This window comes from Octopus bimaculoides, chromosome 6, assembly GCF_046866305.1.
Source record: "Octopus bimaculoides isolate indiv1 chromosome 6, ASM4686630v1, whole genome shotgun sequence".
NCBI lineage: Eukaryota > Metazoa > Mollusca > Cephalopoda > Octopoda > Octopodidae > Octopus > Octopus bimaculoides.
Window position 1 is genome coordinate 108,949,403 of NC_142933.1, and position 20,188 is coordinate 108,969,590.

General features: G+C 40.7%; 1 protein-coding gene across 2 annotated transcripts in view; it reads left to right on the top strand.

The window, feature by feature from the left end:
- Positions 1-20,188, top strand: part of LOC106870450 (THO complex subunit 7 homolog) — a 99,918-nt gene that overhangs the window by 64,520 nt on the left and 15,210 nt on the right. For both annotated transcript variants that reach the window (XM_014916549.3, XM_014916548.3), the window contains exons 4-5: positions 12,701-12,787; positions 19,779-19,836. In XM_014916549.3, coding sequence (XP_014772035.1) covers positions 12,701-12,787; positions 19,779-19,836 — 145 coding nt within the window. The remainder of the gene's footprint in view (positions 1-12,700; positions 12,788-19,778; positions 19,837-20,188) is intronic.

Sequence of the window (20,188 nt, forward strand, 5' to 3'; positions counted from 1 at the left end):
TGTGACACACAGGACCCACAAAGGGCTAATTACCACTGCTCACGTGGTACATGGCTACTTCTATCACACATATATATATCTTCATTTAACTCCCATGTTCCTTGCTGGCATGGGTTGAATGGTTTGACAGGATCCAATGGAGGTCAAGAACTGCAGCATTCTTCAGTGTTTGCTTTGACATGATTTCAAAGGATGGATGCCCTTCCTAATGCCAACCACTTTACAGCATGTACTGGATGCTCTTTATGTACCACCAGCACTAGTGGGGTCACCATACAGCTTGCAAGACTATGGGTCCCTAAAGGAATCATTTCCTTGGGAATATACAGAAAAGGAGTTGGCAGAAATTCCATGCAATGTACTCAGTGCCTGAACAAGAGATGTAGTGGCACCCCAGGTAGGGTGACAGTGAAGGTAGGCTTTGTTTGTGACAGATACACGCACACAGCCGACAGTGACAGTACAAGGGAAATTGATTTCTTCAAATGCTCAATAGACTCCATCGTAGTTGATAGCTTTTACCAAATTGGTGACCTAATTAGCATTGTATGTGGGTGTTCCAAGAGCAAGGCTACCCAAGTAAAAATGGATGATAAAGTTCAGAGAGCCATTACTTCTGTTAATGACAAAACTGCTTTCTCTCTCAGAGTGAAGTGCAGATTGTATAATTCTTCTGTACAAACTGTTATGCTACAAAATAGTAAGATGTGGGGCTTAAAAGCTGGAAAGCAATGCAGTGGGCATTCTCTGTTAGGTTTATAATGTTAGTGTGCATAATGACTGAGCACAAATGATGTGAGAAAAAAATGGATATAAGAGGAGTACTTGAAGTTGGTGGAACTTTTGGAAGATGTACTCCTAGTAACACATGGTATAAAGTAATAAACATGAAAGAGACGACACAGAACTATGAAGAGTGGTAATAGGTGGTGTTGGAGAAGATTGACCACTCCATACAAACATAACAAAATGAACATTAAAATGGTGGTAGTGATGGGTGGGTGGGTGTATGTGTGTGTGTCTGTAAATAAATAAATAACAAACGATGGATCGGTGTCAATTCATTACAGCTGTTTCTAATGAATTTTTTAATTGATCAATGAGCAAATTAGATCATTATAAAAAACTGTTTTCTTTAGATGAATTCATGAACTTTACAATTAAGGACATTTAAAAAAAATTTTTTAATCCACACCCTGTGCATATTTGGTGATTCCACAATTGATGTTTGCCAATATGTAAAATATAAGCAGCTAGGCACAATAAAGGAAACATTTAATCATCACTAATTGTAACTGAGGGTACTAAATAGTACCTACGAGGTCTGATCAATAAGTATCCAGACTGTTGCCATAGTAACGAAGCTAAAGCATGCAGAGTGCTTGGAAGGAAGGTGTGTAGCATGTGATCATTGCATTAACCATAACAGAGAACAGCAATACCTGCTCAGAATTGCATAAAGTGTATGGATAGAAGTGTACAAGTGTTTCAGATGTTTCCAAGATGGCCAAAAAATGTCGATAGTGACAAACATTCTGGGAAACCTGCAACAAGCAGAACTGAGGGAAACATCGCAGATGTGCGTTCAGCTGAGGGGAAATCGTTGAATCACCATCCATGTGTTTTCAGAGGATGTGCAGATTAGTTACAGTTCAGTTCAATCCATTATCACTGATGACTTGTATATGAGACGTGTGTCTGCCAAGTTTGTGCCAGAACTGCTTTCAGCTGACCAAAAAGAAATTCAGGTTTCAGTTGCACAAGATCTCCTTGATTGTGTTGAGAACAATGAAAACTTTTTAAAAACTTAGCATAGGCCTCTGAGCAGGTATTGTCCAAGCTTTTGGCAAAATTTGATGCAGATTCTCTGCTCAGTTTTCTCTGTCATGGTCAATACGACGATCATGGGCTACACACCTTCCTTCCAAGCACTGCTGTAAACAGTGGAAATGAGGTAGAATGTTAAAACTTAGTTCACATGCACAGCAGAGTTCAAGGTCAATCTGTGCCAGGTGACTTCACTCCGCATGCTTTAACTTCGTTACTATGGAAACATTCCGGATACTTGTTGATCAGACCACGTATATTGCAAGAAATAAGAGTTAACACTCTTCATACTGTATGAAGAACACAGTACATATATACACTGACAGGGGAGATAACCACCCCATGAGCATGGACTAGACTAGTGCCTACTCCATCGCTCAGATGGAGGAGGCACTGGTCTCACTTGGCTTGCCGGGTTTTCTCACGCACTGCATATTTCCAAAGGTCTCGGTCACTAGTCATTGATATATATATATAATTAATCAAAGAACATACAAAGTATATCTACCTGCTGGAAATAGCAGTCAGAACTTTTAGTTAAAATCACCAAAATACACTGATAATAACTACAGAAATCAACCGTCCGAAGGCAAACGGGCTAAGACAATCTCCCAATGTACTTTTAAGTATTTGGACTTGCATGAGTCCAAGTACTTAAAAGTACGATGGGAGATTGTCTTAGCCTGTTTGCCTTCGGACGGTTGATTTCTGTAATTATTATCAGTGTATTTTGGTGATTTAAATAAGAGTTTTGACTGCTATTTCCAGCAGGTAGATATACTTTGTATGTACTTTGATTAATTTTAATCCTTCAGCTATTTAATGCCTTTTTGGGGCCTGCAATCACCTATATTATTGATTCTGTTATTGTCATTTTTAAATTGTTACACTAGATAATAACAGAGTCAATGGTATCTTCACAAATTATTTGCTCCATATTGAAACTATATATATATATATATATATATATATATATATGTAGGCGCAGGAGTGGCTGTGTGGTAAGTAGTTTGCTTACCAGCCACATGGTTCCGGGTTCAGTCCCACTGCGTGGCATCTTGGGCAAGTGTCTTCTACTATAGCCTTGGGCCGACCAAAGCCTTGTGAGTGGATTTGGTAGACGGAAACTGAAAGAAGTCCATCGTATATATATGTATGTGTGTGTGTTTCTGTATCTGTGCTTGTCCCCCCGAGCATTGCTTGACAACCAATGCTGGTGCGTTTATGTCCCCATCACTTAGCGGTTCGGCAAAAGAGTCCGGTAGAATACGTACTAGGCTTACAAAGAATAAGTCCCGGGGTCGATTTGTTCGACTAAAGGCGGTGCTTCAGCATGGCCGCAGTCAAATGACTGAAACAAGTAAAAGAGTATATGTATATATATATATATATATATATATATATATATATACTACACTCTCTGAGTGGTTGGCATTAGGAAGGGCATCCAGCTGTAGAAACTCTGCCAAATTTAGATTGGAGCCTGGTGTTGCCATCCGGTTTCACCAGTCCTCAGTCAAATCGTCCAACCCATGCTAGCATGGAAAGCGGACGTTAAACGATGATGATGATGATGATGATGATGATGATGATATATATATATATAATACAAATGATATGTGAGCATATGCATGTATACATACATATATGTACATACCTACATCTACATGGATATATAGATGAATATCAGGGTACAGGACGTCAAAAAACGTGGACAAAAAAGGAACGGAAACATAAACAAAGCACAAAAAAACGGACTTTTTTTTCGGACAACAGAATGAACACATAAGAAAACAGACGAACCACTTATGGAACTTTTCCTTCATCAGCTGCCTCTATTCTAAACTAGGCGTTTCGATGCGTGTGTGTGGTATCTCTTCTCTCACTTTACCGCACTGCCTATATAAACCAGGGATAACAGTGGAAGTTTTCTGAATTCAACCCACTCCCTACCATCCTCGTTCACTCCACTCCTCATCCTCCTCATAACACCTCTTCAAATGATGACACTGGATCAGTCTGTATTTAGTCCCACTTACCATACCCTCCTTTATTGCTAGCCATCGCTTTCTCTCTGTCTCACCCTCTCCCGTTACTCATTTCCATTGCTCCCTCTTCCATCACCCTGTCTTCTTCCCATCCATCACATCACTCATTATTCGCTATTCAGTCTCCTTACCAACAGCCACTCTTTCCTCTTCCCTCACACCGTTTCTCTTTTGTCGTTTTCTTTCCATGATTTTTTTCTCTCCTGCATCACTTTCCCTTCTGCCCATCCTCGCATTCATGTTACCTCAAACAAGTGGAAACACCACAGGATCAAAAGGACTGCTTAGTCTTACCAGGAGCAAGACAACTTCTCCAGCACCAATGTCACAATAAAATGTACCAGTAGACTCTGTAAAATGGTTGGCATTATAAAGGGCATCCCACCTTATAAACCCTGCCAAAAATGGGACGCTGCGGTTGTGCAGTGTGGTCCCTATCCAGTCTAAAGGGTGCAGCAACTCCAAATAAGAGCCACAATGTCCCATCCACCACACCACAATGTCCCATCCAACCCATACCAGCATAGAAAAGCAGACATAAATGGATTATTTTGTTGTTGATGTCTCAGTCTGTCTTTTTGTCTTTATTTTTCTCTCTCGCCAACACCTTCATGCCTTGCGTCTCTCTCTCTCTCTCTCTCTCTTACACACACACACACACACACAAGGTGTAAGCATAGTCATGTAGTTAAGAAGTTCACTCTGCAACTATGTGCTCTCCAAGTTCAATTCCACTACACAGCACCTTCGGCTAGTGTCTTGCACTAAAGCCCTGGGTCAGCCATTGTTTTGTGAGTAAATTTGGTAAATGGAAGCTGTATGGAATCCCATCGTATGTGTATATGTCGACGCGTTTGTCAACTCTGCCTTGCACAAATGCACATGCACACACACACACACACACACACAACTTGACAACCGGTGTTGGTTTGTTTACATCCCCTCAACCTAGCAGTCCAGCAAAAGAGACTGATGAAATAAGTACCGGACTTTCAAAAGAAAAAAAAAAAGAACATAAGTCCTGGGGTTGATTTGTTTCATTAAACCCTTTGAGTTGGTGCTCCAGCATGGCCACAGTCCAGTGACTGAGGTAAGAGATAAAAGCTGACTTGTGTGTGTGTGTGTTTGTCATTTCTCTTTTTTTACATGTATTTTCCTCTGTTTCTCTCTCATTGCATCTGTTTCTCTCTCTCTCTCTCTCTCTCTCTCTCTCTCTCCTCTTTCCTTTTCCCTCTTCTGTCTCTCTTACATATTGTGCACACATGCACGCACGCACGCACACACACACACACACATATATATAAGTGTGCAGAGACTGAAGTTTCTGGTTTGACTGGGTCTTTGTTAAAGAAAACAAGTCAACAAAATATAAAAGAAAAAAAAAATCTGTGGAATTGTCTTACTGCTGTTGCCCCCTTCCCCCACCTCACCCCATCAGCTCTCCGCCACCTCTTTAATAGCAGTAATTATTATTATCATTATTATTGTTGTTGTTGTATGTAGATCATGGACATAGCTTTGACTTCACTTGTCTACTTGTAATTGTCTCTGTTTGACCTTGATTCACTCACATCACATCAGTGTTCTGAACGCAGTAGTAATAAAGGCAGCAGTGGTGGTGGTGGCGGCGGCGGTGGTGGTGGTGGTGGTGGTGGTGGTGGTGGTGGTAGTGTCATTGACTGTGGTGGTTGGTGTGCAGCAAGAATCTTTTTGTTGAAAGTGCACTAATTTTTCTATTTGCTTATCTGTCTAATATCTAATCTTATCTATGTGTGTGTGTGTATGTATATATATATATGTATATATATATATATATATCTATATATATACGCCGGTGTTAAAACGGGGGTAGCTGATGAAGTAGAATGTTCTCTATGTGGCTTGTGTGTTTTCTCGTCTACGCTTTGTTTGCAATGTCCTGTACCCAGATATGCACCTATACATACAGGTGGATGTCGGTATGCACATACCTGTATGTATATATGCATATACTCATTTACTATTTGTTTATATATATATATATATATATTTATATACACACACACACACACACACACACACACACATGCACGCACAACTTTTGCAAGGGAAAGGTTGACAGTGACTTCAAAGTTTCAGTTTGCTTGTCTTCATCTGTGTAATCCTTTAGTTTAATAAATTGTTTTATATTAATTTGACATTAAAGCAAGCATTAATGTGTGTGTGTGTGCGCGCGCATTAGTCTGTGCACGTATAAATTCTTTTTATCTATCCACTGATATCTGGATTTGACAGATCTACAGATTCAAATTGGAAGGTGTATGTGTTTTTAAGCAGAAACATAGTCTAATAGATAGTTGCATATCATCATCATCATCATCATTTAACGTCCGTTGTCCGTGCTAGCATGGGTTGGACGGTTTGACCAGGGCTGGCAAACCGAAGGCTGCACCAGACTCCAGTCTGATTTGGCATGGATTTTATGACTGGATGCCCTTCCTAACACCAGCCACTCTGAGAGTGTAATGGGTGCTTGTATGTGCCATCGGCACGGGTGACACCAGTATCTGCCATGACTGCAATTTTGCTGGGCATGATGGGTCTTCTACTCAAGCATGACATAATGCCAAAGATCTCGGTCATTGCCTCCATGAGGAACTCGGCCACATATATGTGTGTGTGTGTATTACTTGCTGCAATCATTAGACTGTGGCCATGTTGGGGCACTGACTTGAAGAATTCTATAGTCAAACGAATTGACCCCAGTATTTTTTTTTTTAATCGTATTTATTCTATCAGACTCTCTGGCTGAACCACTAAGTTATGGGAGCACAAACACACCAGCACTGGTTGTCAAGCATTGGTGGGGGACAAACACAGATGCAAAGACACACACACACATATACAACAGGCTCCTTTCAGGTTTTGTCTACCAAATCCATTCACAAGGCTTTGGTTGACGCAAGGATTTAGTAGAAGAGACTTGCTCAAGGTGCCATGCAGAATGAATGAACCCGGAACCATATGGTTGGGAAACCGGTTTCTTAGCACGTGGAAGATGTAGACCCAGGTTAGACAGGATGATGTGGTGAAGCATGATCTCCAGATGTTCAATCGGACAGAGGCGATGACAATGGATTGAGACCTTTACCGATTTGCTGTGCTTGAGAAGACACATCAGCCCATGCGAATCATAGTCGTGGCCAGTGCCAGTGCCACATAAGAGGCACTCTTTACACTCTTGGAGTGGTTAGCATTAGGAAGGGCATCCAGCCGTAGAAGCCAAGCCAAAATCAGACTGGAACCTGGTACAACTCTCTGACTTACCAGTTCCAGTCAAATCATTTAACCCATGCCAGCATGGAAAGTGGATGTTAAATGATGATGATGAAGAAGAAAACTCGGATATACACCTGGTAGTGTGTTGATTAAAGCACTTTCACTGTCTACAGCTATCTGATGTCATCAATATAAATGCCACGGGATTTACTTCAGGAATTTCTCAGTATATAAGAAATCAGAGAAAGAGAAAATGCAATTCACAAGATTCTTCATTTAGCTCCTGAAAAGTCGCCTGACAAGACATCTGTACCAAAGGCTGCACCATAACCAGCTGCACAGTATCTCACTCGCAAGAGACCAAATGCAAGATGGATCGTAAATCAGTCATTGTAATTAATAAAGAATCTTGTGAATTCCATTTTCTCTTTTTCTTACATGTTATATATATATATATATATATATATATAATCATCATCATCGTTTAACGTCCGCTTTCCATGCTAGCATGGGTTGGACGATTTGACTGAGGACTGGTGAAACCGGATGGCAACACCAGGCTCCAATCTGATTTGACAGAGTTTCTACAGCTGGATGCCCTTCCTAATGCCAACCACTCAGAGAGTGTAGTAGGTGCTTTTATGTGTCACCCGCATGAAGGCCAGTCAGGCGGTACTGGCAACGGCCACGCTGAAAATGGTATATTTTATGTGCCACCCGCACAAGAGCCAGTCCAGGGGCACTGGCAACGATCTCGCTCGAAAATCCTACGAAGGCCACTCAGGCGGTACTGGCAACGGCCACGCTCAAAATGGTGTATTTTATGTGCCACCCGCACAAGAGCCAGTCCAGGGGCATTGGCAACGATCTCGCTCGAAAATCCTACGAAGGCCAGTCAGGCGGTACTGGCAACAACCACACTCAAAATGGTGTATTTTATGTGCCACCCACACAAGAGCCAGTCCAGGGGCACTGGCAACAATCTCGCTTGAAAATCCTACGAAGGCTAGTCAGGCGGTACTGGCAACAAATAATAAATGAGTATATGCATATATACGTACAAGTATGTACATGCCTACATCTACCTGTATATATAGATGCATATCTAGATATAGGACGTTGCAAACAAAACATAGACAAATGTTAAACAGAGTACAGAAAACACACAGGCCACATAGAGAACATTTCCTTCATCAGCTGCCTCCATTCTAACACTGGCGTTTCGAAGAGTTATATATATATATATATATTTTTTTTTTTTTTTGCCTATGGGCCCCTTTGATCCTTATTCTACTCTACTGGACCCTCATACCCATTCAGTGTTTCAAATAAATCCTATTACATTTATATAATTGAATAATACCTCGAATTATTCTTTTACTTGTTTTAGTCACTTGGCTGCGACCATGCTGGAGCACCGCCTTTAGTTGGACAAATCAACCCCCAAGACTTATTCTTTATAAGCCTAGTACTTATTCTATCAGTCTCTTTTGCCAAACCGCTAACTTATGAGGATGTAAACACACCAACATCGGTTGTCAAGTGATGGTCGGGGGGGGAGACAAACATAGACACACAAATACATAATACATACATACATATGTGTGTGTATGTATGTATATACAACAGGCTTCTTTCAGTTTCCATCTACCAAATCCACTCACAAGGCTTTGGTTGGCCTGTGGCTATAGTAGAAGACACTTGCCCAAGGTGCCATGCAGTGGGACTGAACCCAGAATTTTGTGGTTGGGAACCAAGCTTCTTACAACACAGCTGCACCTGTGTGTGTGTGCATGTATATATGTATATATGTGTGTGTGTGTGTGTGTATATATATATATATATATATATATATAGGCAATCACAGAGGAGTTCAAGACAGGTTGCCCCTGGGAGCTCCTCTATGCTGATGACCTTGCCCTAATTGCGCAGTCACTATCAGAACTAGAGGAGAAGTTTCAGGTGTGGAAGCAAGGTCTAGAATTGAAGGGCCTTAGAGTCAACCTAGCTAAAACCAAAATCCTAATAAGTAGGAAGGTAGATAAAACACAAACCCCTTCAGGTAGATGGCCCTGCTCAGTATGTAGAAAAGGAGTAGGTAGTAACTCTATAAGATGTACCCGGTGCAAGCTATGGACACATAAGAGGTGCAGCAACATCAAAGGCAGGTTAACTAGCAAGTTAGTTTTTGTTTGTGGCAGATGTTCAGGTGCAATAAAGACTGTAAACAAACAGGAAACAACTTCTATCTCATTCCAGGGTGAAAAACTAGAGGTAGTCGATAGCTTCCGTTATCTGGGTGACCAAGTTAGTAGTGGGGGTGGGTGCGCTGAAAGTGTAGCTGCTAGAATAAGAATAGCCTGGGCAAAGTTTAGAGAGCTCTTACCCCTGCTGGCGACAAAGGGACTCTCACTCAGAGTAAAAGGCAGACTGTATGACGCATGTGTACGAACAGCCATGTTACATGGCAGTGAAACATGGGCTGTAACTGCTGAGGACATACGTAAGCTCGCAAGGAATGAAGCCAGTATGCTCCGTTGGATGTGTAATGTCAATGTGAATACCCGTCAGAGTGTAAGTATCTTAAGAGAAAAGCTGAACATTAGAAGCATCAGTTGTGGTGTGCAAGAGAGACGATTGCGCTGGTATGGACATGTGGTGAGAATGGATGAGGATAGCTGCGTGAAAAAGTGCCACACCCTAACAGTTGAGGGAACCCATGGAAGAGGTAGGCCCAGGAAGACCTGGGCTGAGGTGGTGAGGCAAGACCTTCGTACATTGGGCCTCACCGAGACAATGACTACTGACCGAGACCTTTGGAAATGGGCTGTGCGTGAGAAGACCCGGCAAGCCAAGTAAGATCGTTGCCAGTGCCCCTGGACTGGTTCTTGTGCGGGTGGCACATGAGATGCACCATTTTGAGCGTGGCCGTTGCCAGTACCGCCTGACTGGCTTCCGTAGGATTTTCAAGCGAGATCGTTGCCAGTGCCCCTGGACTGGCTTGTGCGGGTGGCACATAAAAGACACCATTTCGAGCGTGGCCGTTGCCAGTATCGCCTGACTGGCCTTCGTGCAGGTGACACGTAAAAGCACCTACTACACTCTCTGAGTGGTTGGCGTTAGGAAGGGCATCCAGCTGTAGAAACTCTGCCAAATTTAGATTGGAGCCTGGTGTTGCCACCCGGTTTCACCAGTCCTCAGTCAAGTCGTCCAACCCATGCTAGCATGGAAAGCGGACGTTAAACGATGATGATGATATATATATATATATAATTTGTTTGTGTGTTTGTGTTTGTCCCCCCACCATCACTTGACAACCAATGCTGGTGTGTTTATGTCCCTGTGACCTAGCGGTTCAGCAAAAGAGACCAATACAATAAGTACTAGGCTTACAAAAGAATAAGTTCTGAGGTTGATTTCATTGACTAACACCCTTTAAGGTGGTGCTCCAGCATGGCCACAATCAAATGACTGAAACAAGTAAAATAATAAAAGAATTCTGTCACATGGTGGCAGTGGTGGTGGTGGTGGTGGTGGTGGTGGTGGCTGATATAGCTTTTGTTGTTTAGCCCTGATCGTCCTTGATCTGATAGACCTATGCTCAAAAGCATTCCAACCATGACAATCCAGTCTTTTTTTTTTTTTTTTTTTTGAAGTGTAATTAAGACTACTTTCTGAAGTCTCACTTCCTTTCTTTGAGTCAGTAGCGTGCATGTGTGTGTGTGTGTGTGTGTGTGTGTGATTTGAAGGAAAAGACTGAATTTTTTGTAAGTGGAACCTCTTTGATCATAGGCCTGCTAGATAAACTGCTGGCCTAGGGTTAAATAACTACATTTAACTATTACCATAATCACTACTCCTGCCAATTTTTTTTCTACATGAGCCAAGTAAGGAGTGCCACTATGTGACCCCTCCAACTGCTAGAAATAGCAGCCAAATCACCCTATTGTCTTCAAGATTCAGAGTACGCATGGGATAATGTCATGATGGTCATGGCTAGAATATCTTTGATATCTTATATGGTCAGGTTGACCTGAGAGCTGAACAATAACTGCAGCAATTTTTGAGAGGATTGTTGTAGATAATCACAATCTATTTATATATAAAGCTGAGTTTACTGCAGTTTGAAAGATAAGAAGAAATAAAATTGAAGGTTTTATTTGGTCTTTTTAAACTTTTTATTTTTAAATCCCTAATTTTTGGCTAAGCACAACTTGTGGTAGTCACTATATAGTCACAGGCATGACTTTATTGTAAGAAGTTTATTTCCCAACCACATGGTTCCGGGTTCAGTCCCACTGCGTGGCACTTTGAGCAAGTGTCTTCTACTATAGCCTTGGGCTGACCAAAGCCTTTTGAAGGGATTTGGTAGATGGAAAGTGAAAGAAGCCCCTTGTATGTGTGCATGTGTGTGTGTGTGTGTGTGCATGTGTGTGTGTGTGTGTGTGCATTTGTCTTCATGTTTGTCCCACACCACTGCTTGAAGTAGTGGGGTCACTTCATTCAAAATTTGAAATCATTATTATTATTATTACTCTTTATCATAGGTTTTGTTGGAACTCCTGGAGTCTTGCATGTGTACCAGGTTTGCTAGCTGCAGCCTACAGTACCATGCTATCCGTTCTTTTCAGCAATCTAATACTTTCCTGATTATTCTGGCCATGGCAAGGAGGCAAACCTTTTGTAACAGTTCTACTGGACACTCTGTTCCGATTTCCTTTATATTCCTCTTGATGCCTTCTGATACTATTCCCAAGGACCCAACAATGCTTGGCACCATCTTCACCTTCATTTTCCATAGCCAGGCTATTTTGTACTTAAGAGGGTTGTATTTATCTATTTTTATGCCTTCCTTCTTGACTATTTGTGGGTCAAAGGAGCATGCAACATCAGCTATATAGCATGTGTGGTGCACCTTGTCCACCACCACTAGGTCTGGTCTGTTTGGATTCTGGATTATTTCTCCTGTTCTTTTACTTAATTTTCGAGAGTGGTTCAGGTTCATTTTTAGTATTTTCATTTGTGGGAGCAGTCAAGTTTATTTCAGATATTCTCATTTTAAAAATCATTTGTGGCTAATTGTTGAGAGGATGTTGGTGTTGCCTTGGCAGAGGTTTGCACTCTCTGAGTGCTCCTCCTCCTCCTCCTCCTCCTCCTCTTCTTCTTCTTCTTCTTGTAGTAGTAGTAGTATTAGTAGTAGTAGTGAACTGGCAGAATCATTAGCACACTAGACAAACTGCTTTTGCAGCGTTTTTTTCATTCTGAGTTCAAATTTCACCACAGTTGACTTCAGCTTTCATTGTTTCAGGGGTTGATTAAAATAAGCACCAACTGACCCCACCTGGAATGCTTAACAGCATTTCCTCCATCTTTATGTTCTCAGTTCAAATTCTGCCAAGGTGTCAAGGTTCACTTTGCCTTTCAGCATTTTGAGGTCAATAACATAAGTACCAGTTGCATGCTAGGGGTTGCTGTAATCAACCAGCATTCTTTTCACAAGATTTTTGACCTTGTGCCTATAATAGCAAGAATTATTAATATTTTGTCTTTTTTTTTTCGTCTAACAGAAGAGAAAATCTCGGAAGCCACATCAAAAATCATTGATTGTAAACAGGAATTACAAGAAGCTAAAAGAATCAGGAAAAACAGACAAGGTAAATAAAATCATTGTTTTTAATATCACTGGTATTGTCACTGTATATTCTTATACATCAATTTCATTTCAGTTCTAACATTGGAGTTTGCTAATAAGCTCATCCACAGGTACTGGCTATCAGATCATCATCTTTGTTTAATGTCCTTTCATGCTAGTAAGCCAGAGTATTATACTAAGATCCACTGTCTCCTTTGGCGTGGTTTTTACGACTGGATGAACTTCCTAACAGTAGCCACTGAATGAACTGAGTGGTTTTTACATGGCACCAGCAAGGCCACCAAGTACTTTGCAAAAAGGAATCAATAATTTTACTGATGATATAGCTGAAAATCCATAAATATCCATTGATTTTTATATAATTGTTAACAAGGAGAATGCAGTGAACAGTTCATTTTATTATATAATTTTACAATTCATCATCATCATCATCATCGTCATTTAACGTCCATTTTCCATGCTGGCATGGGTTGGATGGTTTGACTGAGGTCTGGATAGCCAGCAGCTGCACCAGGCTCCAATCTGGTCTGGCAATGTTTCTACAACTGGATGCCCTTCCTAATGCCAACCACTACAAGAGTGTCGTGGGTGCTTTTCACGTGCCACCAGCACAGGAAACAGGCAGGCAGGCCTGGCATTGATCGCGTTTGGATAGTACTTTTTATGTGCCACCAGCACGGGAGCCAGTCAGGGGGCACTGACATCGACCACGTACAGATGATGCATTTTACGTGCCACTGGAATCGAAGCCAGTCAGGAGGGCACTAGCCACAGTTACGATTTTGGTTTACATTTGTTTTATCAATATTTTTGCGGAAAAATCTTGGTATATTATTATTATTATATAACATATGTAATAATACATTGCATCAGTATTGTGGTAATAATACTAATATCATAAAAACATCAACTCTTCAGGGTCATGTATAAAATCCATTTGCTGGATGAACTTGTATTTTCAACAGTATATACTCTTTATCCAATGTGCTCTTAACACTTCTCTTGCATGTCATAGTTAAAGCAAAAAAAAATAAATATATTATTAACTACAAACTCAAAATAAGAAACAAGATGAATCAAAGAGAATAAAAGAAAGGATAAACAAACAAAGCAGTGGCGATGGCAGCATTGCATCTCTTTCAAATGCCTTCTTCTTCTTGTTATGATGCATGTTGTGTGTGTGTGTGTGTGTTATCATAGGTGTAGGCATGGCTGTATAGTTAGGAGGCTCACTTTGTAATCACATGGTTTATGGTTCAGTCCTACTTTACAGCACCTTGAGCAGGTGTCTTCTACTATAGCACTGTGCTAGCCTTGTGAGTGAATTCGGTAAATTGAGACTGTGTAGAAACTGCCTGTCATGTGTGTTTGTATATACTCCACACACACTGCTTGATACCTGGTGGTGGTTTGTTTACATCCCAGTAACTTGACAGTTCAGCAACAGACACTGATAAAATGAATGAGTACCAGATTTAAAAAGATCATAATTGTGGCCAGTGCTGGTGATATGTAAAAGCATCCGTACCAGTGACATGTAAAAGGTACCCATACACTTTCTGAGTGGTTGGCATTAGAAAGGGCATCCAGCCATAGAAACCATGCCAAAACAGACTTGAGTATGGGACAACTCTACATCTTGCCAATTCCAGTCAAACTGTCCAACCCATGCCAACATGGAAAGCAGACGTTAAATGATGATGATAAAGATGATTCACAATACCTTTTCTTATTTCACCTCCAGACTAGTTGGGTAAAGTAGAATGATTAATATTAATTTCATTACATCTTAAACTTTAACTCCTGTAGGTAAGTTCTTGTGAGGTTTTTAATACCTCTGAGAACAAAAAATTTCTTGTTATTTCTGAAATTATTATAGTTAAGTTACAGCATATGAATTCCCTGTGGTGAATTAAAAGCCATCTCTGCTGGCTCTAGTACATGGTACCACTAGCAAAACTACTAGCATGAACTTTGACTGTTGTATTATATGTCTGTCTTAGACCCACCTCCACAGCCTGGCCGATATATATTTGTCAAAATTCAAATTTATGTTAAAATTTATGTTAAAATGAAGGAGAGAAGCGGGGGAGAGAGAGTGGGAAAGTTCTTGCCGTAATTTACTTTCTGGGAGTCTGAGAAAAAAATAAATAAAACAAGAATTAATAGAGTCACTTGAGAAATGAAGAAAGAATGATGTGGGGTGGGGATGTTGGTTGGATTAAAGAATATGTGGAGATAGTTTCTCTTTTGAAAAAAAAAGAAAAACAGAAATATGGAATAAGAAATATGATGCAGTTGTTGGGTGTTTCTCTTACATAGTTTCAAAATTTGACACAAGGCCAGCACTTTTGGTGGGTGGGGCTAAGTCGATTACATTGTTTCTGGTGCTCAGCTGGTTCTTATTTCACCGACCCGAAAAGAATAAAAAGGCAAAGTCAACTTTGATGGAATTTGAACCCAGAACATAAGGAGTTTTTGTTTTACTTGTTTCAGTCATTTGACTATGGCCATGCTGGAGCACCGCCGTTTTAGTCGGGCAAATCGATGCCAGGACTTATTCTTTGTGAGCCTAGTACTTATTCTATCGGTCTCTTTTGCCGAACTGCTAAGTTATGGGAACGTAAACACACCAGCATTGGTTGTCAAGCAATGTTGAGGAGTACAAACACAGACACACAAGCATATACACACACATATATATATATATATATATATATATATGTGTGTGTGTGTATATATATACACACGGCAGGCTTCTTTCAGTTTCTGTCTACCAAATCCACTCATATGGCTTTGGTTGACCCGAGGCTATAGTAGATGACACTTGCCCAAGGTGGCATACAGTGGGACTGAACCCAGAACCATGTGGTTGGTAAGCAAGCTACTTACCACACAGCCACTGCTAGCTAAACATTTTGTCTGACCTGTTAACAGTTCTGCTAGCTTGCCGCTTTGGCATGCCTATGATATGTAAAAATCTGATGTTCGTGGAGAACTGCTTTTCTGTTTTTTGTTACACTCAAGACTGGAAATTGAAATAACTTTAACATGGAGGGAACATTGAAGTATTAAAATGTGTATAAAGGGTTGTTTTGTTAAGCTTTTTTATAAGAAAATGTAGGAAGAAATTGCATGGTAGCAGTCTTGCAAACCAAATATTCTCAGCCATTCTAGGTGTTGGTGGTGGTCTATTAGACATAGGTGTGGATGTGGTTAAGAAGCTTGCTTCCCAGCCCCATGAGTTCAGTTCCACTGTGTTCCCTTGCACGAGTATTTTCTACTTTAGCCTCGGGTCAAAGTGTTGTGATTGAATTTATTAGATAGAAACTGAAAGAAGCCCAGTGTGTATGTCAGTCATGTGATAGTTGCAAACGAACATCACCATAAACAAGCAGTGTCATTCATTTCCAGTCCTCTTGTAAAACCATGTCTGGCCATGGGGGGGGGGGAAATGTTGCTGTATTTGAGAAGAGATGAGGGTTGGTGACAAAGAAGGCATTCAAGCATAGAAAACCTGCCTCCATGAATTTTACTCAACTTTTGCAAGCATGGGAAACTGGACATTGATGATGATGATGATGATGGTGATGGTGGTGGTGATGGTTGTGGTGGTGGTGGTGGTGGTGATGATTCTAGTCAGCTAAGCTTCCTGATCAACCTAATTTTACAGCAGGAATACTTCAACTTGTCTTGGTACCATCTGCTGTGTAGACTTGAAAGCAAATCTTTTCTCACAACCAGTTGATTTTTTCAGCAACAATAGTTAAACTGTGTAGCAGTTATACATTTACTTCCTGCTTATGTTACATTAGTCTAGAACACTGCTTCTAAATGTGGATGGTACCACTCCCTGCAGGGCAGCAGTGGGGGAGAACAGTGAAAACTTTTATATGGGTGCAGGGAACAAACATGAAGATAGGGGGTGACATAGATACATCTGTACAGTTTGTTGTTGTTTTTATTTTTGTTTTAGTCGTCTTTATTTAAATATGAACTTTTAGACTTCATTTTTTAATGTAATATTATTAAAGCTGCAACAACTACATCAATAATAATAATAATAGCCATTCAACTAAACAAAACTTCGTGTGAAGGTGTGTGTGTATAAACCACCTATGTTTATAAACTTCACTGATAGCAGGATGGTATTGTGCTACATAGTAACCTATGCCAAACTAGTACCTGGAACCAAATTACTTTGGCCTGACTCTATGTGTGTGTATGTACTAAAAATGGTGGGGACTACTGGACTTGGATCAAGTAATAACTGGACTAAACTGTATGGGGTTTAATCCACTGATGGCAGGATTATACCGTATGGGGTTTAATCTACTGATGGCTGGATTATACTGTATGGGGTTTAATCCAATGATGGCAGGGTTATACTGTATGCGTTTAATCCAGTGATGGCAGGATTATACTGTATGGGGTTTAATCCAGTGATGGCAGGATTATACCATATGGGGTTTAATCCAGTGATGGCAGGGTTATACCGTATGGGGTTTAATCCAGTGATGGCAGGATTATACCGTATAGGGTTTAATCCAGTGATGGCAGGGTTATACCATATGGGGTTTAATCCAGTGATGGCAGGATTATACCGTATATGGTTTAATCCAGTGATGGCAGGATTATACTATATGGGGTTTAATCCAGTGACAATTGGATTACTGTATGATGGCAGCTTTAAAGTTTTGTACCTAATAAAGAAAGATTTATTTCAGTGATGGTAGATGGATTGCTTCATGTCCTCCATCTGAAAAGAAGAGAATTAGAGAGGTCCTTTGATAACTTTTGAGTGGGGTGGGGGAGTTGCTCACACACACACATACACACCCTAGCTACCCCATTCCAGGGTCACTAATCTCCTAGATGGATTACCTTTTTTCGGACTTGTGGGTTGTCATATCTTCCTTGCAATTAAGACAGAATATTTTCTATAATCAGTTGGGTTTGTTCAGGGCACCCAACTTCGCAGACAGCCCACTTTCACCACCCACTGAGCAGCTGCATCTCACCATGATGTATTAAACTGCCTCTGGTCACCATCACAACAAAAACACTCACAGATTACCAATGACATCACTTGCAGTCTAAATGCCAACAGGTCTAAGACTGTGTGTGATATGGGAGGGAAGAGATACCTTACTGGACTTTACAGTGGTAGAGCGAGGCAAGTGGTTGGGAAGAAGGCTGCCTTTATAATACTGAGTGGAAGAAGTGTCTAGCTACCAAGCTATTAGTTTGTATACTAATAAAGTAATGACAGCTGCTGTCTGTGTTGTCACAGTTGAAGCCTGTGTTGTCAGGCTGGCGGACAGGCAGTTTACACGTGCATACATCTCTTTCTAATTGAACATTTTGTGTTAGACTAAAACATATATTTGTAGTAAATGTGTGTGTGTATGTATGTATGTATATAGGAGGGGGATATCCCCAGTATGGAATTGAGAAGGCCATGGCTAAAGTGAGGACTCAATACACACATGGAGTATGTGTGTGTGTTTATTAGTAGCAAAAGGACCTACAGAAAATTCATCTATTTTACTGGGCCCATAAAGCAAGACAAGTGCTTCAACAGCCTAAGATAGATAGATAGATAGATAGATAGATAGATAGATAGACAGGCAGGCAGGCAGGCAGACCTGAACTGAAAAAGCATTGTATTGAGGTGTGTGTGAGTGCATTTATTAAGGTCTTTTTCCTCTTGTTTGTTTTAGCCTATCCTAGATCCAAAGCCATTTCTCATCAGCAAATATGATGTGGTTACATGTACCACACTTTTGCTCATTGTTTTGGGTATCGGCGATGTAGTTGTGTGATCAGGCACAAACATCCTCTTGGCCCGGCAGAACACTCACAGCTGGAGTGGAGAGTGGTCTGTACCGAAAGTTACCTGGTACTTGCTTCCAGCTGCGTAGACAGAAGCAACATGAAATAAAGTGCATTGCTCAAGGACACAATATGCTGTGTGGCCCAGGAATTGAGCCCACAACATTAAGAGTGTGAACCCAATGCCTTCATCGCTGAGCACACACCTTCAAACCTCTGTATCATGAGTGTGTGTATATACGCTTTTACTCTTTTACTTGTTTCAGTCATTTGACTGCGGCCATGCTGGAGCACCACCTTTAGTCAAGCAAATCGACCCCAGGACTTATTCTTTGTAAGCCTAGTACTTATTCTATCGGTCTCTTTTGCCGAACTGCTAGGCTACGGGACGTAAAAGCACCAGCATCGGTTGTCAAGCGATGTTGGCGGGGACTAAGACAGACACACAAGCACACACACATATACATACATACGACGGGCTTCTTTCAGTTTCCGTCTACCAAATCCACTCACAAGGCTTTGGTCGGCCCAAGGCTATAGTAGAAGACACTTGACCAAGGTGCCACGCATGCTGAAGAGGTGAATACATGCTTTAACCACTTGGAGAGTAAGAGAAGAAAGAAAGAGATGTGAGGTCCAGGTCCAACATGGATATGAGACAGAATAGGAAGTACACTGAGTGAAGATAGTGTGACAGATGATTAGAGACAGGGAATGAGTTGGATACAGAGGATATCAGTTTAGTGTTGGGGCAAGTGTATCATAATGCCAATTCAACATATCAAACTCTCTCTCTCATAACCCTTTCATTACCAACCCGGCTGAAACCAGCTGAAACCACCTCTCACTCTGTAGTACAAATGTCTTGTTTTCATAAGTTTTGAATTAAAATCTTCCACCAAGCCTTAGTCACAATTTATGTTCCTGTCACTAGCTCCATGATAACTAAGTTATTCTTTGTTATATTTGAAATTAATTGAAAGAAATCCAGAGCATCTCAACATAAATACAGTAACAAAAGGGTTAATTTATGAGGGATTGAATAAAATGATGACTAAACTGTTGTACTTTTTGCAAGTATGGTAAGAATGGGCCTTCATTTACAATAGTTGGTCATTTTCTAATTACTATCAATAAGGTTTTCTGCTTTGTTTCAGAATATGATGCGTTGGCCAAAGTGATCCAAAGACATCCAGACAGGCTTGAAACTACCAAGTAAGAAAGGCTTTTCATTTACTATTGTCTTGCATTTTATTATTATTATTATTATTATTATTATTATTATTATTATTATTAATATTAATATTAAGGCAGCAAGGTGACAGAAATGTTAGCATGCCAGGATAAATACTTAGTGGCATTTTGTTCGTCTGCATGTTCTGCGTTCAAATTCTGCCAAGGCCTTCTTTGCTTTTCATCCTTTCGATAAAATAAGGGCCTGTTGAGTACTGGGGTTAATGTAATCGACTATCTCCCTCCCCACAAAATTCCAAGTCTTGTACCTAGAATGAAAAGGATTATTATTATTACCTCCGCCTTAGCAAAGACAGAGGTATTGTTTTCAGTT